This window comes from Poecilia reticulata, chromosome 15 (genome assembly GCF_904066995.2).
Source record: "Poecilia reticulata chromosome 15, P_reticulata-male-v2, whole genome shotgun sequence".
In the NCBI taxonomy this organism is placed as follows: Eukaryota; Metazoa; Chordata; class Actinopteri; order Cyprinodontiformes; family Poeciliidae; genus Poecilia; species Poecilia reticulata.
In genome coordinates, this window is record NC_088844.1 from 7,251,476 (window position 1) to 7,276,749 (window position 25,274).

General features: G+C 39.0%; 1 protein-coding gene across 2 annotated transcripts; it reads left to right on the forward strand.

Moving 5' to 3' along the window:
- Nucleotides 1–360: 360 nt before the first annotated feature.
- ugp2b (UDP-glucose pyrophosphorylase 2b) lies at nt 361–24,666 on the forward strand. Of its 2 annotated transcripts, none has more exons than XM_008428888.3 (10): nt 361–629; nt 6,669–6,796; nt 7,864–7,971; nt 10,140–10,325; nt 16,675–16,808; nt 18,508–18,805; nt 19,322–19,519; nt 21,729–21,971; nt 22,195–22,299; nt 23,064–24,666. In XM_008428888.3, exons 2-10 carry the CDS (start codon nt 6,698–6,700, stop codon nt 23,169–23,171), a joined length of 1,479 nt encoding a protein of 492 aa, XP_008427110.1. In that variant the 5' UTR covers nt 361–629; nt 6,669–6,697; the 3' UTR covers nt 23,172–24,666. The 2 variants fall into 2 exon arrangements, with proteins under 2 accessions (XP_008427110.1, XP_008427109.1); XM_008428887.3 differs by lacking the exon at nt 361–629 and adding an exon at nt 683–1,452.
- The last annotated feature ends 608 nt before the right edge of the window (nt 24,667–25,274 follow it).

Here is a 25,274-nt window from a genome sequence, read left to right on the forward strand (position 1 = left end):
CTTAAAATTGTTTAAAAGGGAAATATAGTAAGTTTAGGGTGTTTCATGTTGCTCTTGTCATGTGATTTTGCCAGTTCTTACCTCCATAACCTGGTAGTACCAAGGTGAACATACATTATTGTATTGTTTAATATTATCAAACAAAGTTTGACGTAACTTAGGTTTTTTTTTTCTTTTAGGAAATCACGTTTTCCTAGGCAAACTTGCCACTCACAGTATGGCGGAGTCGCCGACGTATCGTTTCTGCTTGACAACGACGAAACCAATGCTGCGTCTAGTCGTGTACGTCTACGTTCCATCACTTGCAAGAAAATACGTCGCAACAAACGATTGGTGCCCAAAATTTCATCACAGGAAAGAAGTCCTCTCATTGGTTCCCATTTGCCCTTGCTTGGAACGGGAGTGAATTGTAAAAAATCGTAGAACTGTTTACCTTTTTAAGTTTTTCATTGTTTTACGCTTTAGTTTTTTTCCCCCTACAAAGACGAACTGTAAAGAAAACAGTGGCATGGTGTTTTAAGGTACCCTGGGTTTAAAAAGAACTGAGCGTGTCTTCGCTGCCTTCTTTGCTGTGGTCCAGGCCGACCGACACCATTGACTTTCTTCCGCCAGCATCCCACAGTAACACAGTAAGAAAATGGCTTCACACTAAATATTGCTCTCTCTCGGGTTTGTGCTGAAGACTGTCGTTCAACTGGAGAGACGTTTTTTTTCATGCTATCATCCAGTTACCTAACCGCTTTGCCAAAAATATTAATCGGAAAAGCGAACGTTTTCTTCCGCGTGATTAGTTGGCCCCTCTGGACCGCATTCCTGGATGACATCCTATCCCTCCACCAATCTTTCCCAGTTTCCTTATTCCCTCTATATTAAGGATGCTTTCAACACACACTATCTATCCCATCGGTTAATGATTGACAGCGTCGGTGTAGACGTGGTTCCTGGGCTGAACGGAGCAATAAAAACACTCGCAGGGGGCGAGGCAGCCGGTGGGGGAATAAAACGTGAACAGAGGTGTGAGTTTGGATTCACAGCCAGCATTGGTGACGTGCTTTTTAGTGGTAACTTGGAATGCCACCAGTAACAGATCCTGCTTTGCTCTGGTTCAAGCGTACTTTTCCGTGTCCGGTTTGACTTCTTGACTGTCAATAAGATAAGTGGGACTCCTGACTGGGTGCCAAGATCCTGGGAATAGTGGGATGATTTAAAAAAGCTCCTACGACTGGATGAATGAAGGACTGAGCGAGCGGGCGGCGTTAAGATCACCGCATGGAAACTTTCGGGTTCATTTTACGGGATGCTGTGTTCAATGACCTTTCGCTTGTCACAGTGAATCTCATGGAGTGAAAACAAAAAACACAAAAAAACTTGAAAATAATCTGTTTTTAATTGAAACTTGTCGACTGGATTCATAGTACTTTGGCATCTTAAACATGGCACTTTATGTAGAAGGTAAGAAAATATTTTGAAACTATGTAACTAAATGTTACATTGTTTACAAAACAATGTATCATAAATCTGACGGAATGCCCTAATGCTCCTATTCTAATGTCCATTGTGTGTTTTAAATGCCTTCTAGCTGTTTCTGTCGTTTTATTCTTACTCCAAACATGCCGTTTTATTCCACCTAACAATTTAAATCACAAAGTGCTTAAGTTTTCGTCACATACAGAAGGGCTTTGTCATCTGCTTACATCTGCTAGGTTCAGTTTTACTCCTCTAGATTTCAGTCAGAGCTGAAATGAAGCACAGGGTGCGTTATCCTGAAGCACTCTGTGCTTTATCCTGGTACAAAGTGGTACAGGTGGTACAAAGTGGTACTTTATCCTGGTACAAGGTACAACGTGACTTCGCCCTTTGCACCTTGTCTGTTATTGGTCACTCCTTTTTATAAAGTAAAGTTGGAGTCAACATTTTCTCGTTTATTCTCGTTTTATTTTCTTGTTAACTTTTCAAGAGCAAAACTTTGTGAATTAATTTGCTTTTGTTGTCTGATTCCCCAAAGCTTGGGACAATGAGCTACAATCACTGTTTGCTCACTAAAGACCAGAAATGTGTATTTGTTTCATAACTGCTACAAAAATGGAAGGTTCTGTTTTTACTATGAAGCTTCTCATTTTGCTAATAAATGATACATATATGCTTTAAACTAGTCTTAACCTCTAACCACCTAAAGGTCTTCAGACGTCTCTCTTTTTGTCTATTTTTGCAGTGCTTTTCAAAAGACATTTATGCATGATTGCAAAGACAAAGCCATGCATTTGTCATTTGAAAAGCGAACCTTAATCCCACTCTGAAGTCTCAAGGATTGCCATCCACTTCAAGGTTTCCAAACTTGCCAAGCCCAGTGGTTTGGCGCTAGGTCAGTCATTCATCCAGCTGCCCATCGTGTTTTTTGAGTTAAACGTTTTTTTTAAAGTTGACAGGAAATTTGAAAATATCACTTGATAATTATGTGTTATTGAAAGATTTGAAGATTAACACCTGAACACCAACTATAAGGTCTTAAAAATGCAAACATTTTAAAAAGACCTAAATAAATAAGCAATGCTTAGCCTGGTGGGGGCACAAGTAAAGCCTGGTGGCCCGCCAGGCTTAAAATACACTGGAGGAAAACCCTGCACCTTCCGTTCAGCTCCGGTCAGTATCCCTACAGCATTATGTAGGGATACTGATTAAAGTTTACACCATGTTTCATTTTATGAAATGGAGTTCCAACAATATCCAGCCAATCCCATCCAGGTGATGTGAGCTGATAGCATTTTTAATGCAGTGGTTGAAGATTGACTTGACTTTGCGAGTGTTTACCCGTCCTATAAAGTAAGCTTCTTTGATCCTCTGGTTTCATATATGTTGCTTGCTAGCCAATAACAGTTAATCCAGTTTCTACAAGGGAGACTGGATTACCAGATGTTGTTGACTAAATGTTTTTAACATTCAGGGTGTTCACAGCCAAAGTGAGCTACAGAGAAGGATCCGGTTCCGGTTCTTGTTGTGGTTGAGGAAAAACCTTTTCCCACCGTCAGCATCCTGAATACAATATTCTTTGTCTTCCATTTATCAGGGATTTTTTCTTTTTTACCCAGCTGATTAAAATATGTTGAGCTAAAGCAGTTCCTTAACTCAGCACAAGCTCGTCCGCCGCTTCCTTGACCTGTGAGTTTGGTGGGACTCTGATTGGGACTGATGAGAATGTTGAAACACCACATGAACAAAGTGAGGCTGCGGTAGAAACTCTGAACTCTTCGACACATTTCTTACTGCTTAAAATAAAGGAATAAATAAATAGTAAAGTAAATCAGTCCAAAAAATAATCAGCAGGTCTGACCTACACTGTTGATGTTAGTATTTTTTTTAAATTGCAGATGCATCCTTCACTACAAATGATCATGTGTACACTAAAGGAATCCTGCATTTTAGGCAAAAAAAAAAAAAGTTAATTTTTCTGATTTAAAAAAAGAAATTGAATTGTTTATTTGTATCTTTTAGTATATTTATAGTATTGTACAAAGGAGACTTTAGTGGTCGAGTAAACAATCTGCAGAATGTGTCAGTATTTTTATCTGATTAAAATTGTCAGAGTAATCAATTAATTGATGTCTAAAATAATGGTTAGTTGCAGCCCTAATGGAAACGGCAGCGTTTATGGTGTCCCTCTTCAGTTTTATTTGCTCAAACTGCCTGTGCGTTTTAACGTTCTTTAATGACTGACTACGGTAAGTTGTCAGACTGCATAATGCCGAATGGAATGGAGTGTTTTGTTAATCATTGTGTCTGTTCATTATCTCGGTACTCCCGTGTTTCCTCCACTGGCACAGAACTGGGTGAAGCTGCATTTCAGCAGCCAAGCGGTCAGGAGGACTCGTTTTGTGTTTCTAAACCGTCGCTCCTGCGCTTCTTTCACCAGTATTTCCTGAACGTTTCAAGTGGGACAAGTTTGTTCCTCATTTCAGCTGGTCGTGAACGCAAACAGGATCTAAAATGATGTGCAATAGTACAACTTACTCTGTTTAGTCATGCAGGTTGAGTTTGTCCTGTTGCCTGATTGTTTAGCTCGTTACTCAAGTAACAGAAGCTAACGTCATTAACCGTCTTTCTATGGATCCTTTTGTTCACACCAAATCTAATGTTTCTCTCTTTGTGAAAAAATAATAATAATATGAACAAACAAACAAAAAACATTACACTATTTATTTTTTGCTTGTTTTTCAGACATTTTTCCTTCTTCCTCTACTGTTTTTTCACATTGTTCCCTTTTTTTTTTTTTTTACGCAGTATATTGGATTTTCCAAATAACACATGGATGACTGTGCGAGTTCACACTAATTTAGAAATTAAAAAAGGCCCAGGGATATGTACGCTTCAACCTCTGGAGTTTCAAGTGGTTACAAAAAAGTCGTAATTTAATCACCCCTCCATCTTTTGCACATTTACTTTACTTGTCTGTCAGTTTTATTTACTTTTTCATTAATTTTTTTTCTACTCATACTTTCTACACCATCATTTTTAGTTTGTATTATTATTGTATTTGAGCTTTTTTTTTTAAAGTTTCTTTATGATGAAATCTTACAGATTTTTATCATTTTATTTGTCACATCCATCAACACACACACTGCACTCTTCCAGTTTCTAGCTCAATCTTGTTTGCTTCATGTAAAAGAAGTAAAAAATTGACCACATTCCTACCTGTTTGGTCCCTAGATAGCCTTTTATTCATGTCTTTAAGTTGTCTAAGTTGGCCCTGTTAAAGTGATCTACGGTATTAATGTTGTATGGTGTCTTGTAAAAGTCATAGATTGACTCCTCACCTTGCAAAATAACTATTCTTGTAGAAAACACAGATGTTCTGATTAGTCAGAAATTTAAAATAAAAATTGTCAAACTGGACTTGACAGCGTTGTTGCAAACTGGAAAACAAGACAAACAAATGCTGTATAAAATGTAACTAAACATCTATGTAAAGAGTTGGTTGCTGCTTTCTCAGCCCTAATGTTGCCTTACCACACTGTTCAAACCTTCTCTAATGCTGCATTACTGCCATGGAGACGAAAAGTACACCTTAAAACCCAGTAGCTCATAAAACCACCTACTAGCAGCAACAATTTCAAGTAGTAATTTCCTTTATAGCTTTAATAGTCTGTCATAACTTCACAGTGATATTTTGGTCAACAACTAAGCGTTGCTTCGGGTTATTAGTCTTTGTACTATGGGTCCGAACTTTGAACTCAACCATTAACATCAGACACACGCTTATTGTTTTGTCTCGTGACTTTTTATCTTTATTCTTCAGTCATTATGTTGTAGATTTTGTCAAGCGCTTGATGATTGTGCAAGGTGTTTATACTGATATGCTGAGTTTTGTTTTAAATGAACAAGATGTTTCGCATTCTGACCAACTATTTGTCAAACTGGGACTGTCCCAGTATGACCCTTCCAAACAAACCATGATGGTTCCAGTTTTTTATAGCTGCAATATAAAGCTTTTATGTTTCTTTTGAGACTCTCTGTGAGGTCACTGGTGACGGGTTTCCTGCTGGGAAGTAACACGGCACTTCATGTTCCAAACTCACGAACACTCACCAATAATGCAATCAGTTTGCTAGATTGTTTTCACAAAGGTTTTACAAAAACATGGACAAAAAAAAATCACTTGATACCAAAGGGGGAAAAAAATCAAAATCATAACCACCCTTCATATTTGAAAGGCGCTCAGATGTTTACCTTGAGGTTTGGATGGTAATGAAATTGGGTAACTAGTAATTATTTTACTACTTCTTGTCAGATGACAAGAAATCTTTCTGGCTGTTTTCATACCAGTTATGATACAAGCTCACTCTGAAAAGGAGGAGTACACCCCGTGTTTGGACGAACGATACTAAACAGAGAAGCCATTGGCAGACCGCTAGTACGGTTGTGGTATGAAGCAATCTTGTGAAGCATTGCATCACATTTCTGTTTCCAGTGAGAGTCATGCATCCTAAGCTCTTAGTCATTGGTGAACTTTCTCTGATATTTTCTATTCTAGAGAAAAGTCACAGACTCCCAAAGTGAATTTGGAGGGACAGCGATCTGGTGAACACTCGAAATACTAGGAAACAAATTTATTAGCAGACCAGCTTGTGGCCTTAATTTTGTTTAGGGCTTGGTTAGCTTAGCAGTGAATTGTAGCTCCTTTGCTCCGTTTTGCAACATACCTCCTTCAACAAAAAGCTATTTTAGATTGAAGGAGATTTCTCAAACACTTTTGGGAAACACTGAGTAGTGCTTATTAGTCGACAGGACAGCTCGAGCTCAAGAAGTACTTCCTTTCTTACTTCAAAAACTCCTAAACATGGTTTCATCAACATCACAAGCTTGAGGCACTCTCCTTCATACTTTGTTCGGGCTTATGACAATGGCTTACGCTTACTTCACCAGACAACGTGACGCAACTAGAGGTCTCTCTGGCGAGAAATATTAACCACAAGTCCTCATTATCATGTAGAGGTTGAATATCAAGGTGCAACACGAGCAGGCAAAAATCCCCATATTTCGTCTCATGGAAGATTCTGAGCTTAGAAAATGAGGCGAAAGTCTGAAAATCTGAAATGAGACACCATGAATGCCTGCTGCATCGGTGGAAAGAGGAGAACTTTGACCTTTCCTTCTCTACTGTCTTGTTTGTTCAGGTCTGAGTGAAAGAGTGCCCCACAAAGGCATGGCTCAGTTTCAGGAAATGATGCGGCAGCAGCTGGAGAGCTCCATGGACGCAGAGCTGGAGAAGCTGGTGGACACGGTCACGGGGGCCGACAGAGACGTACGTCAACACCGCGTCTTCATCCCTCCCCTCTCTGTCTGAGACCATCTGGTTGTGATTTAGAGGGGCGGACGGCAATGCTGGGAAAACTCAAACCTGACGTGTACTGGAGCGTCATACCAAGCAGGGTTACACCTAGAGGAGTGCAGACACGGTTTATTGGGAAAAATAAACAGCCGCTTAATTTCTTTAATTTATGGGGTTTCACTGAGGCATTTCAGCCAGAGACTTGAGAGAGTTAAGATGAGTCAGATGTTTCGGGTAAAACATTTCGGAGCAAAACAGCTGCTAGTCGATACAAAAAAAAAGTCATATACACTGCTCAAAAAAATAAAGGGAACACTTAAACAACACAATATAACTCCAAGTAAATCAAACTTCTGTGAAATCAAACTGTCCACTTAGGAAGCAACACTGATTGACATCGGGGACCCTCATCGGGTCAATCAGTGTCGCTTCCTAAGTGGACAGTTTGATTTCACAGAAGTTTGATATACTTGGAGTTATATTGTGTTGTTTAAGTGTTCCCTTTATTTTTTTGAGCAGTATATATATATATATATATATATATATATATATATATATAAAGCTCAATAAATATCTTCTTTATCTCTATTTACTATTAAATAGACATATTTATAATTTAGCACTTAAACAGGTTTTTGAATTGCAATATGATTAATTGTAATTTATCAATTATCAATTATCAGTTAACCTGATTAAAATTTCTAATCGAGTTCCTTCACTATTTTAAATATATAAATTAATCTCATCGGTTTAATGAGACTGAACTGGGTTTACATTTTTCTATTCTATATTTAAATAGATAAGAACCAGACTGACCTTAGAATCTTACAATTTTTTTTCACAAAAAAAACTATAGCTAATTTTTTTTTTACATGGAAACCTTTAATCTCAATGTTGTACACTGTGGATATATTTTTAACTCTTTCCCATAACTAGACTGGGAGCAGCTTAAAAAGAAATCCCCTCCTGATCACAAACCCAGTGAATGAAATGATTCTGTAAACCACTCGCTACATTAATGTTTCTGTCTACACTTTCAGGTCTGCATGAAGGATTTTAAGGGCTTCAAGAACCTCTTCCACAGATTCCTGCAGGTGAAGGGCCCGTCTGTGGAATGGATCAAGATAAAACGGCCTCCAGAAGACTCGGTGAGTCCGGCTCCATCTGCTTCTCTCTGGGAAAACAAAAACTGCCAAATTCTATTCCCAGGATCCCAGTTTGGAACGTGTCCTTATTAACTTTGTTTATTTTCAAGAAGCTCTCCTGACCTTTTCAAACCTCTGTGTCTTGTTCTTGGACAGATGGAATGAGTTAGAGCAGAAGATAGAAAATCTGAAAATTATTAAAATACAATGATTCATCTGCGTACTGGAGGTAAAACTCAGTCTCCAGAGATTGTTTGGGATATTTCTGCTGATGCGCTGCTGTTTCTGCACTGAGAAAAAAAAACACCTGAGGACATGCTATAAGCGTTTAGCAATACCGAGAGGTATTTTTACAGCTGCGGGTATTATTATCTTCCTGGTTCCAGTGCTCAGATCAGTTCGGCTGTGAAATGGCACTGTTCTGCAGAAAGGGCACGGACAAATAATCCGGCAATTAAAACATGTCGGGTTATGTGTCACCCTGGTTAATAAATTGATACCACCCATTAATTGGAAACAGTTTGTACCTTGGTGGAATGTCTCAGGGTTAAGTATACTGCTATATTACTGCTGGTGGTTTGGATTCTTGTATTTCAGGTCACAGAAACCAGACCTGGAATGAACCTTTGCTTCTTTGTTGTAACTCTTTTGACAACACAACATTCTAGCTGTGTGTGTGTGTGTGTGTGTGTGTGTGTGTGTGTGTGTGTGTGTGTGTGTGTGTGTGTGTGTGTGTGTGTGTGTGTGTGTGTGCGCTTTATATATATATAGACATGTATGACAATCATGATGCTTTTCTAAAGACGTTGCTATGAGAGCTGCAGGTATCGCAATCAGATGGTTCTCCTTTATTTAGTCCGTCTCTCTTCTGGACTCGGTCATGGTTTGGGGGATCAAACATTTGTTCTTTTAGAAGCTGCACATCTCAAGAAACCCACATCTATCTCGTGTGTTGTGGCTGCATTTCCACCACCCTCTAAATATTTAGCTCTAGAACTATAAAACGATCTTCTTCTGGGAATCTAAAATAACACGGTTTAAAGCTTCCAAACCTCCCCACACAGGACATATTTGAAGACGCTTCACATCAGGATTCCTGAGCGGTTAGCAGCAGCAGCAGGAAAACAGCCGAGTCAAACGGGAAGCAGAAATCAGCAAGTAGAAAAAGTGACTGTTTGTGAATGTTTGTCTGCAATGCAAAGAAAGATGTAAAACGCTTTCGGATGTGTGGAGAGTGAATTACTAAAAGCAAAGAGGAGTTTTACAGCTTGGCAGCAAGGTTTATCCCCTGTTGCCTGGGAGTGAGTCTGGCTTGTGATTTGACATACTCAAATTGTCTGTGAACCACATGAGCAGATGTTTAAGAAAAAATGCATTCTCCTTTGATAGAGCCGGTGACTGCAGACATTCACCTCCTGCACAAAAGGAAATTCATTCCATGAAGGATCGTCTCTCTTCCTCTGAGGAAATGGTTTTCACCCTGAAAAAAATGCTTTTCTGCAAACTTCAGCAAAGTTTCATCTTGCTGGCATTTGTTCCTATTTGTTGTTGTATTTGTTCAACTTTACCTGATTTACACGACGGCGTATCAGACAAATTGAAGAAAGACAAAAAAAAAGGAGTAAATTTCCACCAACAACAAATGTTTAGCTTAATCACAGAAAATTTCTATAAAAACAATAAAATGTCTGACATGTCAATAATTTGGAAGAAAAATACTCAGGAATTTTTAGATTCAGACTCAGAAATTTTCTAGGAAAAATCTTTGAAATTTCAAAAGTTGAAAATATTTTGATTAATCACAAAGATTTTTCTAGAACAAACACGGAAATGTCTGAGTTGCCAAAGTCAGAAATTTTCCAAAAGTTTTTTAGTTTTTTTTCTTGAAAAAGTTCTAAGATTTTTCTCACAATTTCTCGGGGTGAGGGAGAGGTGTTTTAAATGGTTAAAGAAAGACGTAATGGAATATTGGTGACAATGGAAAGCTTCTGCTTATCGTTGAATTTCAAATATGTGTACAAACCAGTTTGGCTGGTTGATTGAAGTCAGACATGTAATAGTATTGTTGGGATACATTCCTTTGTCACTTTGTGTATTGTTGAGTTCATAGAGGAGAAAAACCGTTTTGGTGTCTACACAGTCTAAATTTCTGCCTGCCCCCCGTTCTACAGATCCAGCCGTACGATAAGATCGCAGCCCGGGGTCTGCCAGACGGCGTGGCCACCAGCCTCAACAAACTGGTGGTGGTGAAGCTGAACGGAGGTCTGGGTACCAGCATGGGGTGCAAAGGCCCCAAGAGCCTGATCAGCGTCCGCAACGAGAACACCTTCCTGGACCTGACCGTGCAACAAATTGAGGTGCAAACTCCTAGCAACCACACCACAAACAATGATTCCCCTCTTAATTCTGTTTCCCTAATATTTTTTGTGTTAGACTGTCATTGTGAAGTGAATATGTACAATTTAAATTGTGGCTGCAATTGGAATAAATTGTAAATGGCAGCATTTTTACTTAGCAGATCTGAAATCAAATCTGCACACCAGCTCTGTTCTGGGATCTTATTAATTTTACTCTACGTTCACACAGTACGTCTTGAACTCAATTCCAGTTTTTTGCTGAATTTCAATTCTTATATATATATATATATTTTTTTTTCATACTGAGTAATGTGTCTGTGTGAATAATGGTTTCAAGTGACCCCCCTGTGCAGAAGAAAGTTGAGATCGCATTGTTTGCTGAAGTAATAAAGGATATCGTCGTTTATGGATGTATTTTAACGTTTATTCAGCAATGGGAGCCAACAGTTTTGTTACGAGATCATAACAAAATGAAGGAAGCTATAAAAAGAAAGCACAATTAAGAGCAACAGACTTTTGTGGAGCATTGACTGAAGTCTGCTTCGAGTGCTGGGATTGTGACTTTACTGACACAGACATATTTCATAAGTTCATAATCATAATTTTCTTTCAGCCACTGATTATGTCTGTTCTGGTTTCTTCTGGTTAGTAATTATAACACACGTCATTGACATAAAAGTCAGATTAAACAATCGGACAGGTATCTGACTTTGTGCCAGATATGGAAGTGACTCAAATCAGATGTTTTTTGGCATGTGAAAAATATCAGAGTTGGGCTGTTCAGATTTTGTCTTTCAGTTTTTATGAATGCCAAGTGCCTTCTAAAAAGGACCAGATTAAAATTGGATAAATACACATTAGCTTTAAATCCGTCCAAAAGCTGTGACTTCTAGCAATGAGACACACTGGTTTTGTGTTTCAAGCTCATTTTATGATGGAAAAAAATGTAAATGTAGTATTTCTTCATGTGGCAACCAGCTGCCAGACTTCAACTCTTTAATCAAGCGTATTTAGCTTTTAAAATAAACACTGCTGAACTGGTGAGTTACATTTTTAAGTGTTTTTCTGCTGCAGATATTGAAATGAGTCCTTTTCAGCTTTTCTCCTAACGCTCTTCTGCCTTCTTGCAAACATCTGCAGTCACAACACCAGTGTCCTTTGAGGCACAAAAAACAAAACAACTGGATATAGATCCTCCTTTTTTTTCTGAGGAATGATGAATAAGTGCCGTGACGCCATTTCTTTTGTTGCTGCTTTCAACTGAGGTTGTTGCACAACCTTCATACCAGCAGCTCCACCAATAGATGAAAAGTTTCCTTCCTGCTGTGGTTGAAGTGGGATTTTCAGATATTCCTTCTTTAAGAATCCCCTTAGAACTAAAGCCCTTTATTTTGTCAAACTGTTAGCTTCAGTAGTTTTGATAGATTCAATTAAATACGTTTAAATTTGTTGTTTGCACAACACTGCAGTGCCTCCACAATGAGCAGGCACTGGTCAAAAAATGAAAAACAGTGTTGAGCAAAACCTTAGATCTATTTCCGTACATTTATGCTAGTCCAAACTTTGCCTCCTGGATTCTTAAGATCTCTGGGAGAGTTTCGTTGTTAGTTTTGACTTCTGTACTTCTTGTGTAATTGAATCTGCAGAGCCCCAGAGGGTCAGGCCACCTCAGTACTTTTCTGGCAGCAGTGCATTCTCGTTCTAAAATGTTACATGACCCTTCATATATATGTATATGTATATGTATATGTCACAAGGATATACTAAATAAGGATGACACCACCTGCTGCAACAGGAGAAGGATCTGTAGTTCTTATTGGATTAAACCCAAACTAATCATGTGAATAGCCAATAAAGCCTGGTGTGTTATTCAGCTGTGAGTTTCCCCTCACACCCTGAAATGTCTCTGATTTACTCTGTAAACAAGCTGAATTTAAACACAAAGTTTACCTTTTTAAAGCCCTAGATCCGAAACCTCTAACCAGAGCATGGGATGGTTTCTTCATGACTTCAACTAGTAATTTTTCTATGACCAAAAAAACCAAAATGTGTGGTTTTTGTCTTTTTTCCCCCGTTTCTTTTCTGGCAACTTGTTCATGACTTGTCAAACGTTATTTCTACTCAAGTAATTAGCTTTTACCCTGGTGTAGGAAGCTAACACAGAGGAGTGCAGGATTGTCCCCCAAAAAATTCTCCTAGTTCGTAGAAAAGGTTCAAGTGGAACTTGAACCTTATGGGGGGAAAAAAATCTTGAGAAAGTCTGAAAACTACTGATCAAGGTCTCTTTAAAAGATCACAAGGAGATTTCAAAGGAAAACAAACACTGAGTGAAGATTTAGACTTGTGCAGACCACTGAAGCTGGGCAAAGAGTGTCTCTTATTATCTAACATACCACAAACGTCTGCTCCAGGTTTTATCCTGGAAGTATTTTCAAATTTTTCATACAAAGAAAACTTTGTAGTGAATCAATTCTATTCAAAGTGAGGGGGGGGGCGGGGGAAGTCCAAAATTAAAGCCACATGTATTTGTTGATGACATCGGTTTGTTTCTCCAAGCCTTTATAAAGTCATAAGTGTGTTCCTGTTGGAAGGGAGATGATTTGTGGAAAGAGTCCTGTACGGTGTGTGTGAGGAGTTGCTGTGAAAGGGGATCTGTTGGTGTGTCGTCTGGCAGGGAAACAGAGACGGCTGTGTGTCTAGTCAGAGAGGAGAGCGCAGTTATTTAGGCCCCATCGTGCACCTCAACTTGTGCTGCAGCGCTACGCCCAACGCCCGAATGAATGTTCTTTGGAAGTCATACAAACAACAATCACGTCTTCCTGCTGCTTTTAGTGGGACCCCGAGCTCCGGCTTCGCTTTGATCTGCATTGGATAAAAGTGAAGTGTCGAGATTAGATTGTACTCCAGTTAGAGTAGCACTACCTTAACATATTTTTACTGTAGTGAAAACGGAAAGTAGCAGTCCAAGAAATTACTCAAGTAAAAAGTATTTGATAAAAATTAAAAAAAGCTACTAAGGTGCTGAGTAACTGATCAAAACATCCGTCACTTAATATTTAAAAATGACATAAAATGGTCAAAAGTATAAAGTTATATGGAAATTTTGGTATTTTAATGATCAAAATGGAAATAATTCATATAAATAGTATAAATTCAAAATAACAAAATCAGGCAGAACAAAAGTTTTCTGAATCAATTTCTTTCAATACAAAACTTACTTGTGAAACTCTAGCAGAAACTACAGATGTGTGCGTGTGTGTCTGGTGAATATTTGGTAAAAATAAGCTTATTCTCCTTTCAGTGAAGTTACTCACAATGAGCAAAGAACATTTGAGCAGACATTTCACTCAAGTAAGAGCAGCGATACTTAATAATAAAGTTAAACAAGCAAAAGTAAAAGGTACAGCATAGTAAAAATACTCCTAAAACTCGTTTTTTTCCCCCAAAAAGTTACTCAAGTAAATGTAACTGAGTAAAAGTAACTAGTTACCAACCACCCAACTCTGTTTAATAAAATACAGTGTAGCACTTATTGAAGGTGGTTTTACAAGAGACTCCTGGGGCTCAGCTCTCCTCTGAGCACACTGCCTCCTGTTTTCTGCACAGGTCGGGTCAGATTACCTGCAGACTGAATCGGCCTGTTCAGAGAAGAGGAAAACGGATAGAGGAAAATTAATTCCAGCCCCCCCCCCCACACACACACACACAGAGCAGCCTGAAAACAACTACTCCTGTGTGAGAACATTTCCCTTAATCACCAGGAAAGTAAAAAAATATATTCGTGATCAGGCACATCAGTGTACAACATTGTATGTTATTTTGAGAATAATTTTAGAGCTGAAACCAGCTCTGACTGGAAACTTGTTCTGTTGTTAGCGGTGAGGCTAATAGGACTTCTGAAGAAGAATGGATCTGATAGGACTGGAGTTCATTAAGGACTGTAGAGTCTTGTGATCACCTGTTATGCACCTCTTTTAAACAATTAGATCTCTGCCAGAAAATGTGCTGTAACTGTGTCAGTAATCAATTACAATTTAGGTAGTTTTTCTACACAACAGCCTAAAAGTCTGAATGTATATGTACTATGTAGGAAAATACTTAAAAAATGCAATCAAATAGGGGAAAAAATCAAATAGGGGGAAAAAAAACTGAACATGTTTATAAACAAAAACATACAAAATGTGATTAATTACTTCCCAAATAATTAAGGGTGGCTCAGTTAAAGTGCATAAAAATTATTTATTTGTTTGCCAAGTGATATCTATATTATTGACCCAAGCCATATTCATGGTGGATGGAGTAAAGGTTTTTATCCTAATGTACACCTTGAGAAAATATAAACTATAACTATGGTTATGTAATTAATACCTGTTGTTAGCTTAGTCCTATTCATTTCTTATGACTCTTATCTCCTTTACTGGCAGCCTTTTTACTAAAGGACTTTCACATTTGCAGTCCACACAGATGTTTTGTCCTTTGTAACACCAGTGAATGGAAGCAGCTGAAATTCTCAATCTCTACACATAATCAGTTTCCCACTCAAAACCTGTAAGTTGCTTTTCTCAAAACAGCACATCACCGGGTGTTTCGAACAACGAGATCTGCCTGCTTATGAATTCATTTTCACAAATGTCCAACATGTTTACTACATTAGCAGGATCTTTGGGGAAAATAAAACCACTTCCTCTCATCTTCCTCAGTATTGTTGTTTCAGAACTGATGTGGCCATGCATCAGTTTGAAATGTTACCGCTGGAAAGCTCCTTTCTGCCAACCAACCAGTTACATTCGTGTTGAAAACATTTGACAGCTGTGGTTTGCTTTTCCAGACGATACTCCATCATTTATATTTGGCAGTGTGCCTTCTCTCTAATAAGGGCGTGTCTCCAAAGGCTCTCTTTGTGTTTCTAAGGATTTTGGCTTCATATAATCCTGAAAACAAAACTGATTTAAGATCACAAAACTGTAAAAGAGACTTAAAGTGTCCAGTTTCTAGAGACAGCCATTAACGTCTCTGCTGTGTTTGCTTCCACGTCAACAAACTGCAGAGCAAAGCTGTAATTCGAGCCTTTGTTTCACATCTTTGTGGAACATTTTGAATTGTTTGTCGACGGGGAAGGACCATGACACTTACACAAAACTCCACAGAAAGATGAACAGTTCTCCCACTTATTACTTTTATAGACATCGGACATGGTGAGATGCTCTCGGGTGGTCAACGCCCGTCTCTGACGGGGTCAAAATCCAGCTTCTCCCATATGATTCACATCCTGCATCTGTTTCTGCCTCCATTAGTCGTCTGAATTTTCCTCCCCCAGAGATTTCAACAACTTTTTTTCCCCTAGATTGTAGTATTTGTAAAGTCTTTGTTGTTTAACCACAAATGAAGAAATAACTTTGTTTTGGCATTTTGGAGTTCAATCATACAGCGCTTTGTCAATTTGCCTTTGGGGAAACAACTCGAGGAGTTTAATGCTAAACTTCATTTCTGTTTCTATTCATCACTGCTAGTACACCAGTTTATTTCTGATGAATGTGTTGCAAAGTTTTAGTAAATAAAATTGAAATCTATGAAAAATAATAAACCTTGTCTAGCTTAATAAAACAAGGTACTTTAGTCAAGCATTATAAGTTAACATTTTCTGAGATAGAATGAGACCATAACTTTTTTTATCTTCTTTGTGAATTCATTTTCAGTTTAATTTCAATTCTGATTTTTTTTTCTTTACATACTTAACATCATATTACAAAACCAAACAGGATTTCTCAGAGATCTATGATAGTTAGAAAAATAATCGGATATACTGATAACAGAAAACACAAATGGATAAAACACTCTCTAAGAAGTATCTTCATTGTGTTCAGTTTGAACACATATTTGACTTTCTTAATGTACATCTAGTTATAAAGGCTATGAATGAATCACAAGTTAACACTGTGAACAGCTGTGGACCGGGCACACAGCCCTGAGGGGTCCCAGTACTAAGTGTGATGGAGCCAGTGATGTTTTTCCAATGCGGACTAACTGCAGTCCCAGTCAGGAAGTTCAGAAAGCAGCCTTAGGCAAAGAAGAGGACAGGATTCTGGGATATGATGGGTGTTGAAACTTCTGTTATTCACTGATAAGTGAAATGGTATGGATCTAATAATAGAATAGAATAGAAACGCCCTTTATTGTCGCACAACGGGGAAATTCCTAGATATTGTTTTATTGTAATATCGTTTTTATCAGTCTGTACTGGGGATTTTTAAGTGATGATAATGTGAAACTTTCCTTCCTTACTACATAAATATAGTAGTAATAGTAGTGTCTGTTGTGTGGGGTTTTTTTTTCTTTAAATCACCAATAGCACCTGAACAAGACGTACAACACTGATGTTCCACTGGTCCTCATGAACTCCTTCAACACAGACGAAGATACGAAGAAAATTCTGCAGAAGTACACACACCACCGGGTCAAGATCCACACCTTCAATCAGAGCAGGTGAGACCACTACATCTGGAAGCTGGTTTGTATTTTAAATAGCATCTTAGAAAAAGTAGCGGCTCTCTCACTGTCAACCACCAGTTGATGGAAAACGGTATCATTTAGTGTGTTAAGAACCCCACTGGGCGTTACCTGCTACCCGTGTTCATGAATGCATACCATCAGGAATAGACTGTAGATGTTTTGTAACATGTGGAAGAACCTGTTTGTGATGAATGCCGCACTGTCTGGAGTTCGTCAGCCAAGTGGAACTTTCATTTTCCAGTTGTGATTCAATTATTCATCAGCACCGCATGCCTTAGGGAGCCTGGGTCAACGCTTTTTCTGGGGCAGCAGCAACACTAGCTGGAGGATTTAATGTCAAAGAAGCTGAGCAGTTTTAAAAGTCATTTTCAACGTGAGAACAAAGAAACGCTGAGGCCATTACAGTAATTCCTAAAAATCCAATTACAGTCATTGTTCACTGGCACATGGAGAGAAAACAGTCAGCTTTAAACACCAAACAAAGCCATGAGTTATTCACCCACCTTCATTATGTTTTTACTTAAGGAAAGCTCAGAGATGCATTCAAAGGTCTGGTTATGTCTTTAACAGACTTTTTAAACCTTATTTCAGGAAAAAAAAAAAAAAAACTGAAAATAAAGAGAACTGATTTGCACCGAAACAAATCACCTGACATTGGTCACTAGCCTAAGAGGCTTTATCAGGCTGCAGTAATCTGATCAAGTCATAGTTTTAGACTTTCTGTCATTCTGTGTGATCAATTTTTTTTTGATAATTTTACTTGGGGGGGTGGGGGGGGAGGCTTGTGGCTCAGTGAGAAGAGTAGTTGTCTTAACAATTAAAGGGCTGAGAGTTTGATTCAAGTAAGCAACATGTCAGTTAAAATGACTTATTGCCATGTTTTTCACTTCTTTGCCCTCAAAGAGGTCTCAGGTTCTTCTTGGACAACTGTTCCACCTCCAGGGGAAGCAGGAGGTTTAAGTGTCTGAGCTCATATCAAAACGATCATCAGAATCAGAACTTGAATTAATCCCACTTTAACAAGACCATGACTCCACTGCGTAGCAAGTCTTTTCTCCCAAGGAGCTCATCTGTATTTCCTAGAGCTGCCAGAAGAGCTGCCAGTTCACATTTAGTCCAGCTCCTCATGAGGATTGTTAATCCTTCATAAAAACGCTTTGATCTGTCTAATTCTCACATGGATGATGGTTTTTGCACCTCACCTGTCTTCTTGATAAAACCTTAAAAACAAATTTGAAAAGATTCCTCCAGGTCACACTGGGATAATCAGTTTGAGTAAAAACAAAAGCAATATTCATAAAGATTTTATGAATAAATCCCAGTCATATCTAGGGCTGCAATAATGATGATTTTAGTCATCATTCCATCAATTATTCTGACTATTAATCGATTAACTGAATTTTTAAAAATGGTATTTTGTGTAGTTTTTCATTAAACCACTCAAGTTGTTTTTATGCCATATTAGAAATACAATTCCAGAAAATAAGCTAATAAGTTAAACAATTAATCAATCACTAATTAGTTTGACGATTATTTCAATGATTGATTAATCATGATTAATTGAATTTATTGTTTCAGATTAGTATTCCGTTAGTGACTACTTGACCATTTGAAGCAAAAAATGCAAAAATTATTATTGGTGATCATCTCATCCCTGTGCTTATTCATCCAGGTACCCCCGCATACACAAAGAGTCTCTCCTCCCCGTGGCTGCAAACCTGAGCATGACGGGCCAAAACGCCGACGGCTGGTATCCTCCCGGTCACGGCGACATCTACGCCAGCTTCTACAACTCCGGCCTGCTGGACAAGCTCATCGCGCAGGGAAAGGAGTACATCTTTGTGTCCAACATCGACAACCTGGGAGCCACCGTTGACCTGCACATCTTGCACCACCTGGTCAGCCAGCCCAACGGCAAGCGCTGCGAGTTTGTCATGGAGGTTACGGATAAGACGCGCGCTGACGTCAAGGTAGGCCCTGGAGGACGAGGACAGTTCGATGTGAATCTCACATTGGGCTAAAATGATTGATTAATCAAATGCCTTTAATTCATCACTAAAGTAATTGTCTAATATTTTAGTAATTTTTTAATTGTTAACTTTAGCATACAGATTAATAAAGGCCATTTGCTGAAAGAACAACACCCTCAGATGAATAATTAAGCCAAAACTGCACAAAAAGATCTATGCATTTTGCGTTTGAGATAAAAAAACAAAACCCTCTTTGTCTGTAAATCTGTTCTACCCAGAACTCCTCAAGTTGTATAGTTTTAACTTCACCTGGTTCAAATTATGTAAAACAAACAAAAAGAAAGTTGTAAAAAATGAATTTTAGGCACCTTTTGCTATCCAATTATTAATCTAATAAATAATCAACAAGTTAGTAGACAGTATTTTTTTCTATACAAATGAATGCTTTTCTACAAAAGTTGCAAAAGCTACTCTAAAGGAATGCTACATTATTGCATTTGTATTGTTTTTTCCCAGGGAGGCACCCTGATCCAGTATGAAGGAAAGCTCCGCCTCCTCGAGATCGCCCAGGTGCCCAAAGCTCATGTGGACGAATTCAAGTCGGTTTCAAAGTTCAAGATCTTCAACACCAACAACCTGTGGATCTCTCTGCCTGCCATCAAGAGGCTGCAGGAGCAAAACGCCATGGACCTGGAGATCATTGTCAACCCGAAGGTGAGCGAGGCGGAGATGAAACAGCCCGTTACACAACTCTGCTCTGATTGGTATCATCATGGTTTTCCTTTTGTAAACATACTAAGCAAAAATGGAGAATTTTCCAAATATCAACTTCAGATAAAGAGATATGTTGGTGAAAAGAGATGAGCTTTTATGCCTTTTCTCAGCAAGAAACCTCATCAGTTTCTGTTTGTCCTCATTTCTTTGCTTAAGATAAATTGAAGGGATGTGGTATGACATCCGTGTAATATTCCACGGCCTGTTCAAAGATAGCCATCGCCATTGTGACCAAGTTTGGAAAATAAACAGTTCAGGTGAAAGGCTCTTCCCTGGAAAATTAATTTAGTTTGACCTCACCCATCCTCAAAACTGGAAGGCTGCAAAAGATGTACCTAGCAAAAAATAAATGTAGAAAATTGAATGCTTTGTTTTTTTATTCATTTAGGCTGGAAATTCTCAATTAATATTTTTTTTCCCAAATCACCAATGCACAACTGCACATCTATCAATACTAATGAAAACATTCAATAAAAGCTTTTTTTAAATTTATTAATTCATTTAAAGATAATTTTGGACAGATTTATTTAGAAGTTATTGCGTAAATGTACTAGATTCCAACAGAAAATTCCTATTTCTTTCTTTTTAGAAATAGCTGCTTATTTCTGCTGTGAGTTTAAAGTGTGCGAACAGAAACTCCAACTTTAAAGCTGGGTTTTAGTTTGGCTGCTGCCTCGGAGCTAGATTAAACCTTCGCTCCCTCACCCATCCTTCACTGAGCAGACAACCACTTCAGGATATGAAAGTAATAAATTCACACTGAAGCCCTGCTTCGCTGTTGATTACTGCTGCTGCCTCTGCCCGAGCAGAATATACAGATGTAATCCTCATTACTCGACGGAGCTCGCGCTGTGATAAAGTTGTGTGTTATGTAAGAGGCAATAAGTGAGCGGGAACTTTCTGACTCCCCCAGAGCCAGAGAACTCGGTTTCTTGTGCCGCCCTCATGCATGGTAAAATCAGGCGCAGGTTTGATGCACAAGGACCTGAAATTGTGGATGTTGCGTAAGAGGCCTCTCACCGACGTCTGCCCGCGTCTCCTGTCGTTACATTTGTATGTGTTACATCACAGAAGCCTTTCACAGGGTAATTTTAGCTCATTATGAACCCCTCTGCGGCTGGAAGTAGCTTCACTTTTTAAACTCCAACCTCGTCAGCGGCTCGGTGCTTTCATCAGGTCTAGATGAGGCGTGCAGAAATATCTGCTCATGTTTCCGTCTGCGGGCTCAGGAAGCAATTTCTTAATGCATTTACAGCAGGCAGGGTGTCCATGCAGCCTTAAAAAAGTCTTCAATTCATGCATCTGAAATGAAGGCCTTAACATTTCTTAGATTCCTTGAAAAACAATTAATCTAAGAAGTGTTTTTCAATTAATTAGTCACAGGTCTTAAATTTTGTTGTCATATATTCTATGTAGTTTTCTTTTTTTCTTGTGGGACTTTAATGCTACAAGCAGTAAACGCAGTCACTGCGTTCTGTGACTCCACACAGTGGCAGCTACCGCTAACTAGCTGCTAATATACCCTAATAAGCTGGCTTTTTTACGTCTGTCATGGTTTAGTCCTTCACCCCAGTTCACTGGACGATATTCATCTTTAGTGTTGCCTAATGTTGCAATGCTGTAGAGTACATTACATATTTATCTTCTTTGGAAAGCACGCCCTGAACAACAGGCTGGACTTTGGCACGCAGTTGGTTCTACTTAGTGGTTATAAGCTAATCATCTGCACACATGAGGTCATTGGAGTGTGATCCAAAAGCGTGTGTGTGTGTGTGTGTGTGTGTGTGTGTGTGTTGGTTCAGGTGTGCAGCTATTGCAACAGATTTACTGATGGTAGAAAACCTGGAAGGTACATTTGTGCTCCGTTCTCAGCTCTGAGATGAAAACAAAGAGAGATGATCTAAAATTCAATAAAACGTACTAAAACTGTCACATAGACTAACTAGTAGCTGCCTAGTTTCAGTTCAAACACAGTAAGTGACTGATACAGTATAAGCTTAAACACAAGTAATCTCAAATAGGTCAACTCTTAACAGCTCCAGGATGGGAGCTAACTGTAACCGTGGTGACGAGGTCTAGGAGGAAAAAGAACGACAAGTTAAATACAAATTCAATTTATTTCAGTCACTTCATTTTTCCCTCCCTTCAGACGCTCGATGGAGGGCTGAACGTCGTCCAGCTGGAGACGGCGGTTGGCGCGGCGATCAAATGCTTCGACAACGCGATGGGGATAAACGTCCCCCGCAGCCGCTTCCTCCCTGTCAAAACCACGTCGGACCTGCTGCTGGTCATGTCCAACCTGTACAGCCTGGAGGCCGGCTCCCTCACCATGAGCCCCAAGAGAGAGTTCCCCACCACGCCGCACGTCAAGCTGGGCAGCTCCTTCACCAAGGTGGGACCTGGGAGCACGGCTGGCGTCGGTCATGTGACATGTTCACGCCGTTAAATATTTTATATTTGATACTGCGCTTTATAGCTGTTTATTTGGAACCTCCGCACTGTGCTGGTTAATCATTCTTACATCATAAATATGATACTTATGGGTTAATAAGTGATGTGATCTGCTGCCTGATAAAGACGAGGCCCAGATAAAGTAACCCTGTTGTTGTGTTCAGGTTCAGGAGTACCTGACCCGCTTTGAGAGCATCCCCGACATGCTGGAGCTGGACCACCTGACCGTCTCTGGAGACGTCACGTTTGGGAAAAACGTGTCGCTGAAGGTAAATCCTGCAAGGGTCAAAAATGTTTCACACGCGAGTCGGCGGCTTCGAACACAAAGACTCAAATTTTTGCGGATTTTATTTTAGGTGTATAAAGTAGAAGAGGTGCCAATGCAACGATTGCATATATTTTTTAAGCTGATCACCGATTTTTAAAAAGCCTGACCTGCCAATTCTATTTTTGGCCAATTTCTGATAAAAGTATATATCAAAAAATTGCTAGGTTGCCAGCAGTTGTGTGGTTGTGTGTCAGGAGGGCGGATCCATCCGTCAGTCCTTTTCAGATGACCGGTCGATCGGCAGGCTTCCAAGATTAAGGAAATTCGGTGCAGATTTATTGGCCGGACGATTTTTTGGTGCAGCCAAAAAGCAGGGAAATACCAATGCATGACGCACTTTTCAGATTTTAACTTGTGGAAGATTTTCTACTTTATTTTGATGAATCACATAAAATCCTAAATAATAAATAAAGTTTGTGTCAAAAAAGTCTGCAAAAGTTAAAATAGTTTGAAAATATTCAAGCCAACTTCATCTACTTATGTTTACATGTTTGTGTTCATTCATGTCCTGGATAAATAATAATGAATATGAGATGATATGAACATGAGAAGCTAGAAATTCCTCTCTCATTCTAACTACTGGAACCGGTTCTGCCGTCTGTCTTTGAGTCGCAGCTATTCTAGTTTTGCAAATGTTTCCCTGACGTGTCGCCTGCTACTTAAGGAGACTGGAACTTATCGTCGCTCTCTTCCTCGTCTTCCCAGGGCACCGTCATCATCATTGCCAACCACGGCGATCGGATCGATATTCCGGCCGGCTCCATGCTGGAGAACAAAATAGTGTCTGGCAACCTCCGAATCCTGGACCACTGAGGCCTTTTCCCAGCGTATCGCCGCCCCCTTCACTGTGCAGCCCTGATCATGTGACCTGTCCTCGACCCACTTGTCCTGTTTAGCCACTAAGAAACACAGAGGATTTCTCTTCTCCGGAGGTTGAAACTGGGCTCTGCTGCCCTCTGCTGGCTGATTAGTATATAACCATTAGGAAGTGTTAATTAAATAGTCCTAACTGCGACCTTAATAAGCCTGATATATAGATTAACAATAACACCTAACTAAAGCAACTTAAAAAAATGGATTACATTTTTTAATCTGTAGCTACTAGATTCAATGATAGCACTAAAAATATGAAATATTAAGTGATATTGGCTGTTAGCAGTGGCGATGCAGAACTAATGCAGAAGTCGGGACAGCTTAAATATGGAGACGTTTTAAAAATTAATCACAAGAAATGCAACGCATCCGCGGCTCGATGAAACTCGTTTTTCGGGATTCAAGAACACGCACTTGAATGCAACATGCCAAAACTTTCATAATTTTATGTAATCTTGTTGAAACTGTAACACTCACGTGCTGAAAAATAACTTAAACCCAGATTGAGATTAGTAAAAAAAATTTAAAATAAGTACATTTTCACTGTTTACAAAAAATTCCACCGTTTTGAAATCAGATCAATATTTATGGACCAGAGGCTTTGAAGGAATTCAGGAATGTTTGCCTCACCCGTTGCAGAAACGTTAAAAAGTTTCACACACAGTGTCAAACGAAGCTAAAAGAACGTGTAAAGCTGAGTTGAAGAGCAAGTCGTGATTCTTCACTCTATTTACCTGAAAACAGATTCATTTCACACATGCAAGTTCTCATTCAGCTTCATTGAAATATAAAATCTATAATCAGAGCAGCTTTCAATCTAACAAAGGTAAAATTTTGAGAGTGTGGAGCCACTAAATGACCCTGAGGTGATAAAGTTGTGCTGGCCGATAAGTTGATTGTCTCTAAAAACCATGAAAACTGTGAGAGACCTTTCTGTACTTCCATTGCAGACGTTCAGTTTCCAACAGAACTGTCTCGAATCGAAGCTTGTGCCATGTTTTCATGTTCTTACAGCAGAAAACCTGACAGGACCAACATTCAGGCATGTTGTAGCTTATGTGTTTGTAGAAACATGTGTCAGTTTCAATGGAAAGCCATTACTTTACCCCTATGAGATTAAACAAAAGGCATTCTTTGTGTTTGATTGTAGCATGTCGTGTCGTCTGAAGCCTCTTCGTCCATCCAACTCACCCAGTGCCGTTTCTGTATGTGCAGTATTTCCTGTTGCTTTGGTTTACACACAAAATAGTTTTTTATTCATTGTCAAACCATGTACACCAAGTCCTTTTTTCTTTTTTCTTTTGCATGGTAATACTTGAGATGGGTTTGGCTGGTGCATACAAGGAGCAATAAGTGTTGATCTGTGACAGCAACAACGTTCCCAGCCCAGTTCTGCCTCCTCAGAGCTGAATAAAGTGCAATATGAAGTACCGAACACGCAGTCTGTGGTCTGTTCATCTAGAATCCTCTGTTTTTTTTCTTAACAGAGATGTAGTTCATAGGTAAGTGGGGATGTTAAGAATTTCAGCTTTAAATTCATGTTCAGAAACAGATTTAAGTTCAATTTACGACGTAAAAAATTAGGGTGTTCGCACAACCTTAAAAAGTCTTAAATTCATATGTCTAAAGTTATGGCCTTAAAATGTCTTATATCCATTGAAGAACAAGCTGGCCTTAGTTACGGTAATCACAGTTCTTAAGTTTTGTTGTGGTGGGAATTTAATCTCATATATTCTATGTAGTTTTCATTTTTCTTGTGGGACTTTACTGTTACCCAAAACTGGTAGCTAGCTAAGAAGGGTAAAACTAGATAACTTTTTTCATAGGTAAGTGCAGATTTTTTGCCATTTGCCTGGATGGTGTTTGTCTTAGCCAGTGGCTCACTTCTCATTCACAATGGCCTCACAAAGTCGCAAATTTGACTTGGTGAAAACTTCAGAAATCCTGAAAAGTTGTTTTGGCCAAAAGTGTTTTTTTGTTTTTCACATCATTCTGTTAGTTTTACTAGATGTTATTACGTAAAGTTCCACTTTTTCCTCTTTT

Excerpts from the sequence above, each read along its gene's own strand:
- ugp2b (XM_008428887.3), top strand. Across the intron at positions 18,806-19,321 it reads AGACGCGCGCTGACGTCAAG|GGAGGCACCCTGATCCAGTA; the intron begins GTAGGCCCTGGA and ends GTTTTTTCCCAG. Across the intron at positions 22,300-23,063 it reads GGAAAAACGTGTCGCTGAAG|GGCACCGTCATCATCATTGC; the intron begins GTAAATCCTGCA and ends TCGTCTTCCCAG.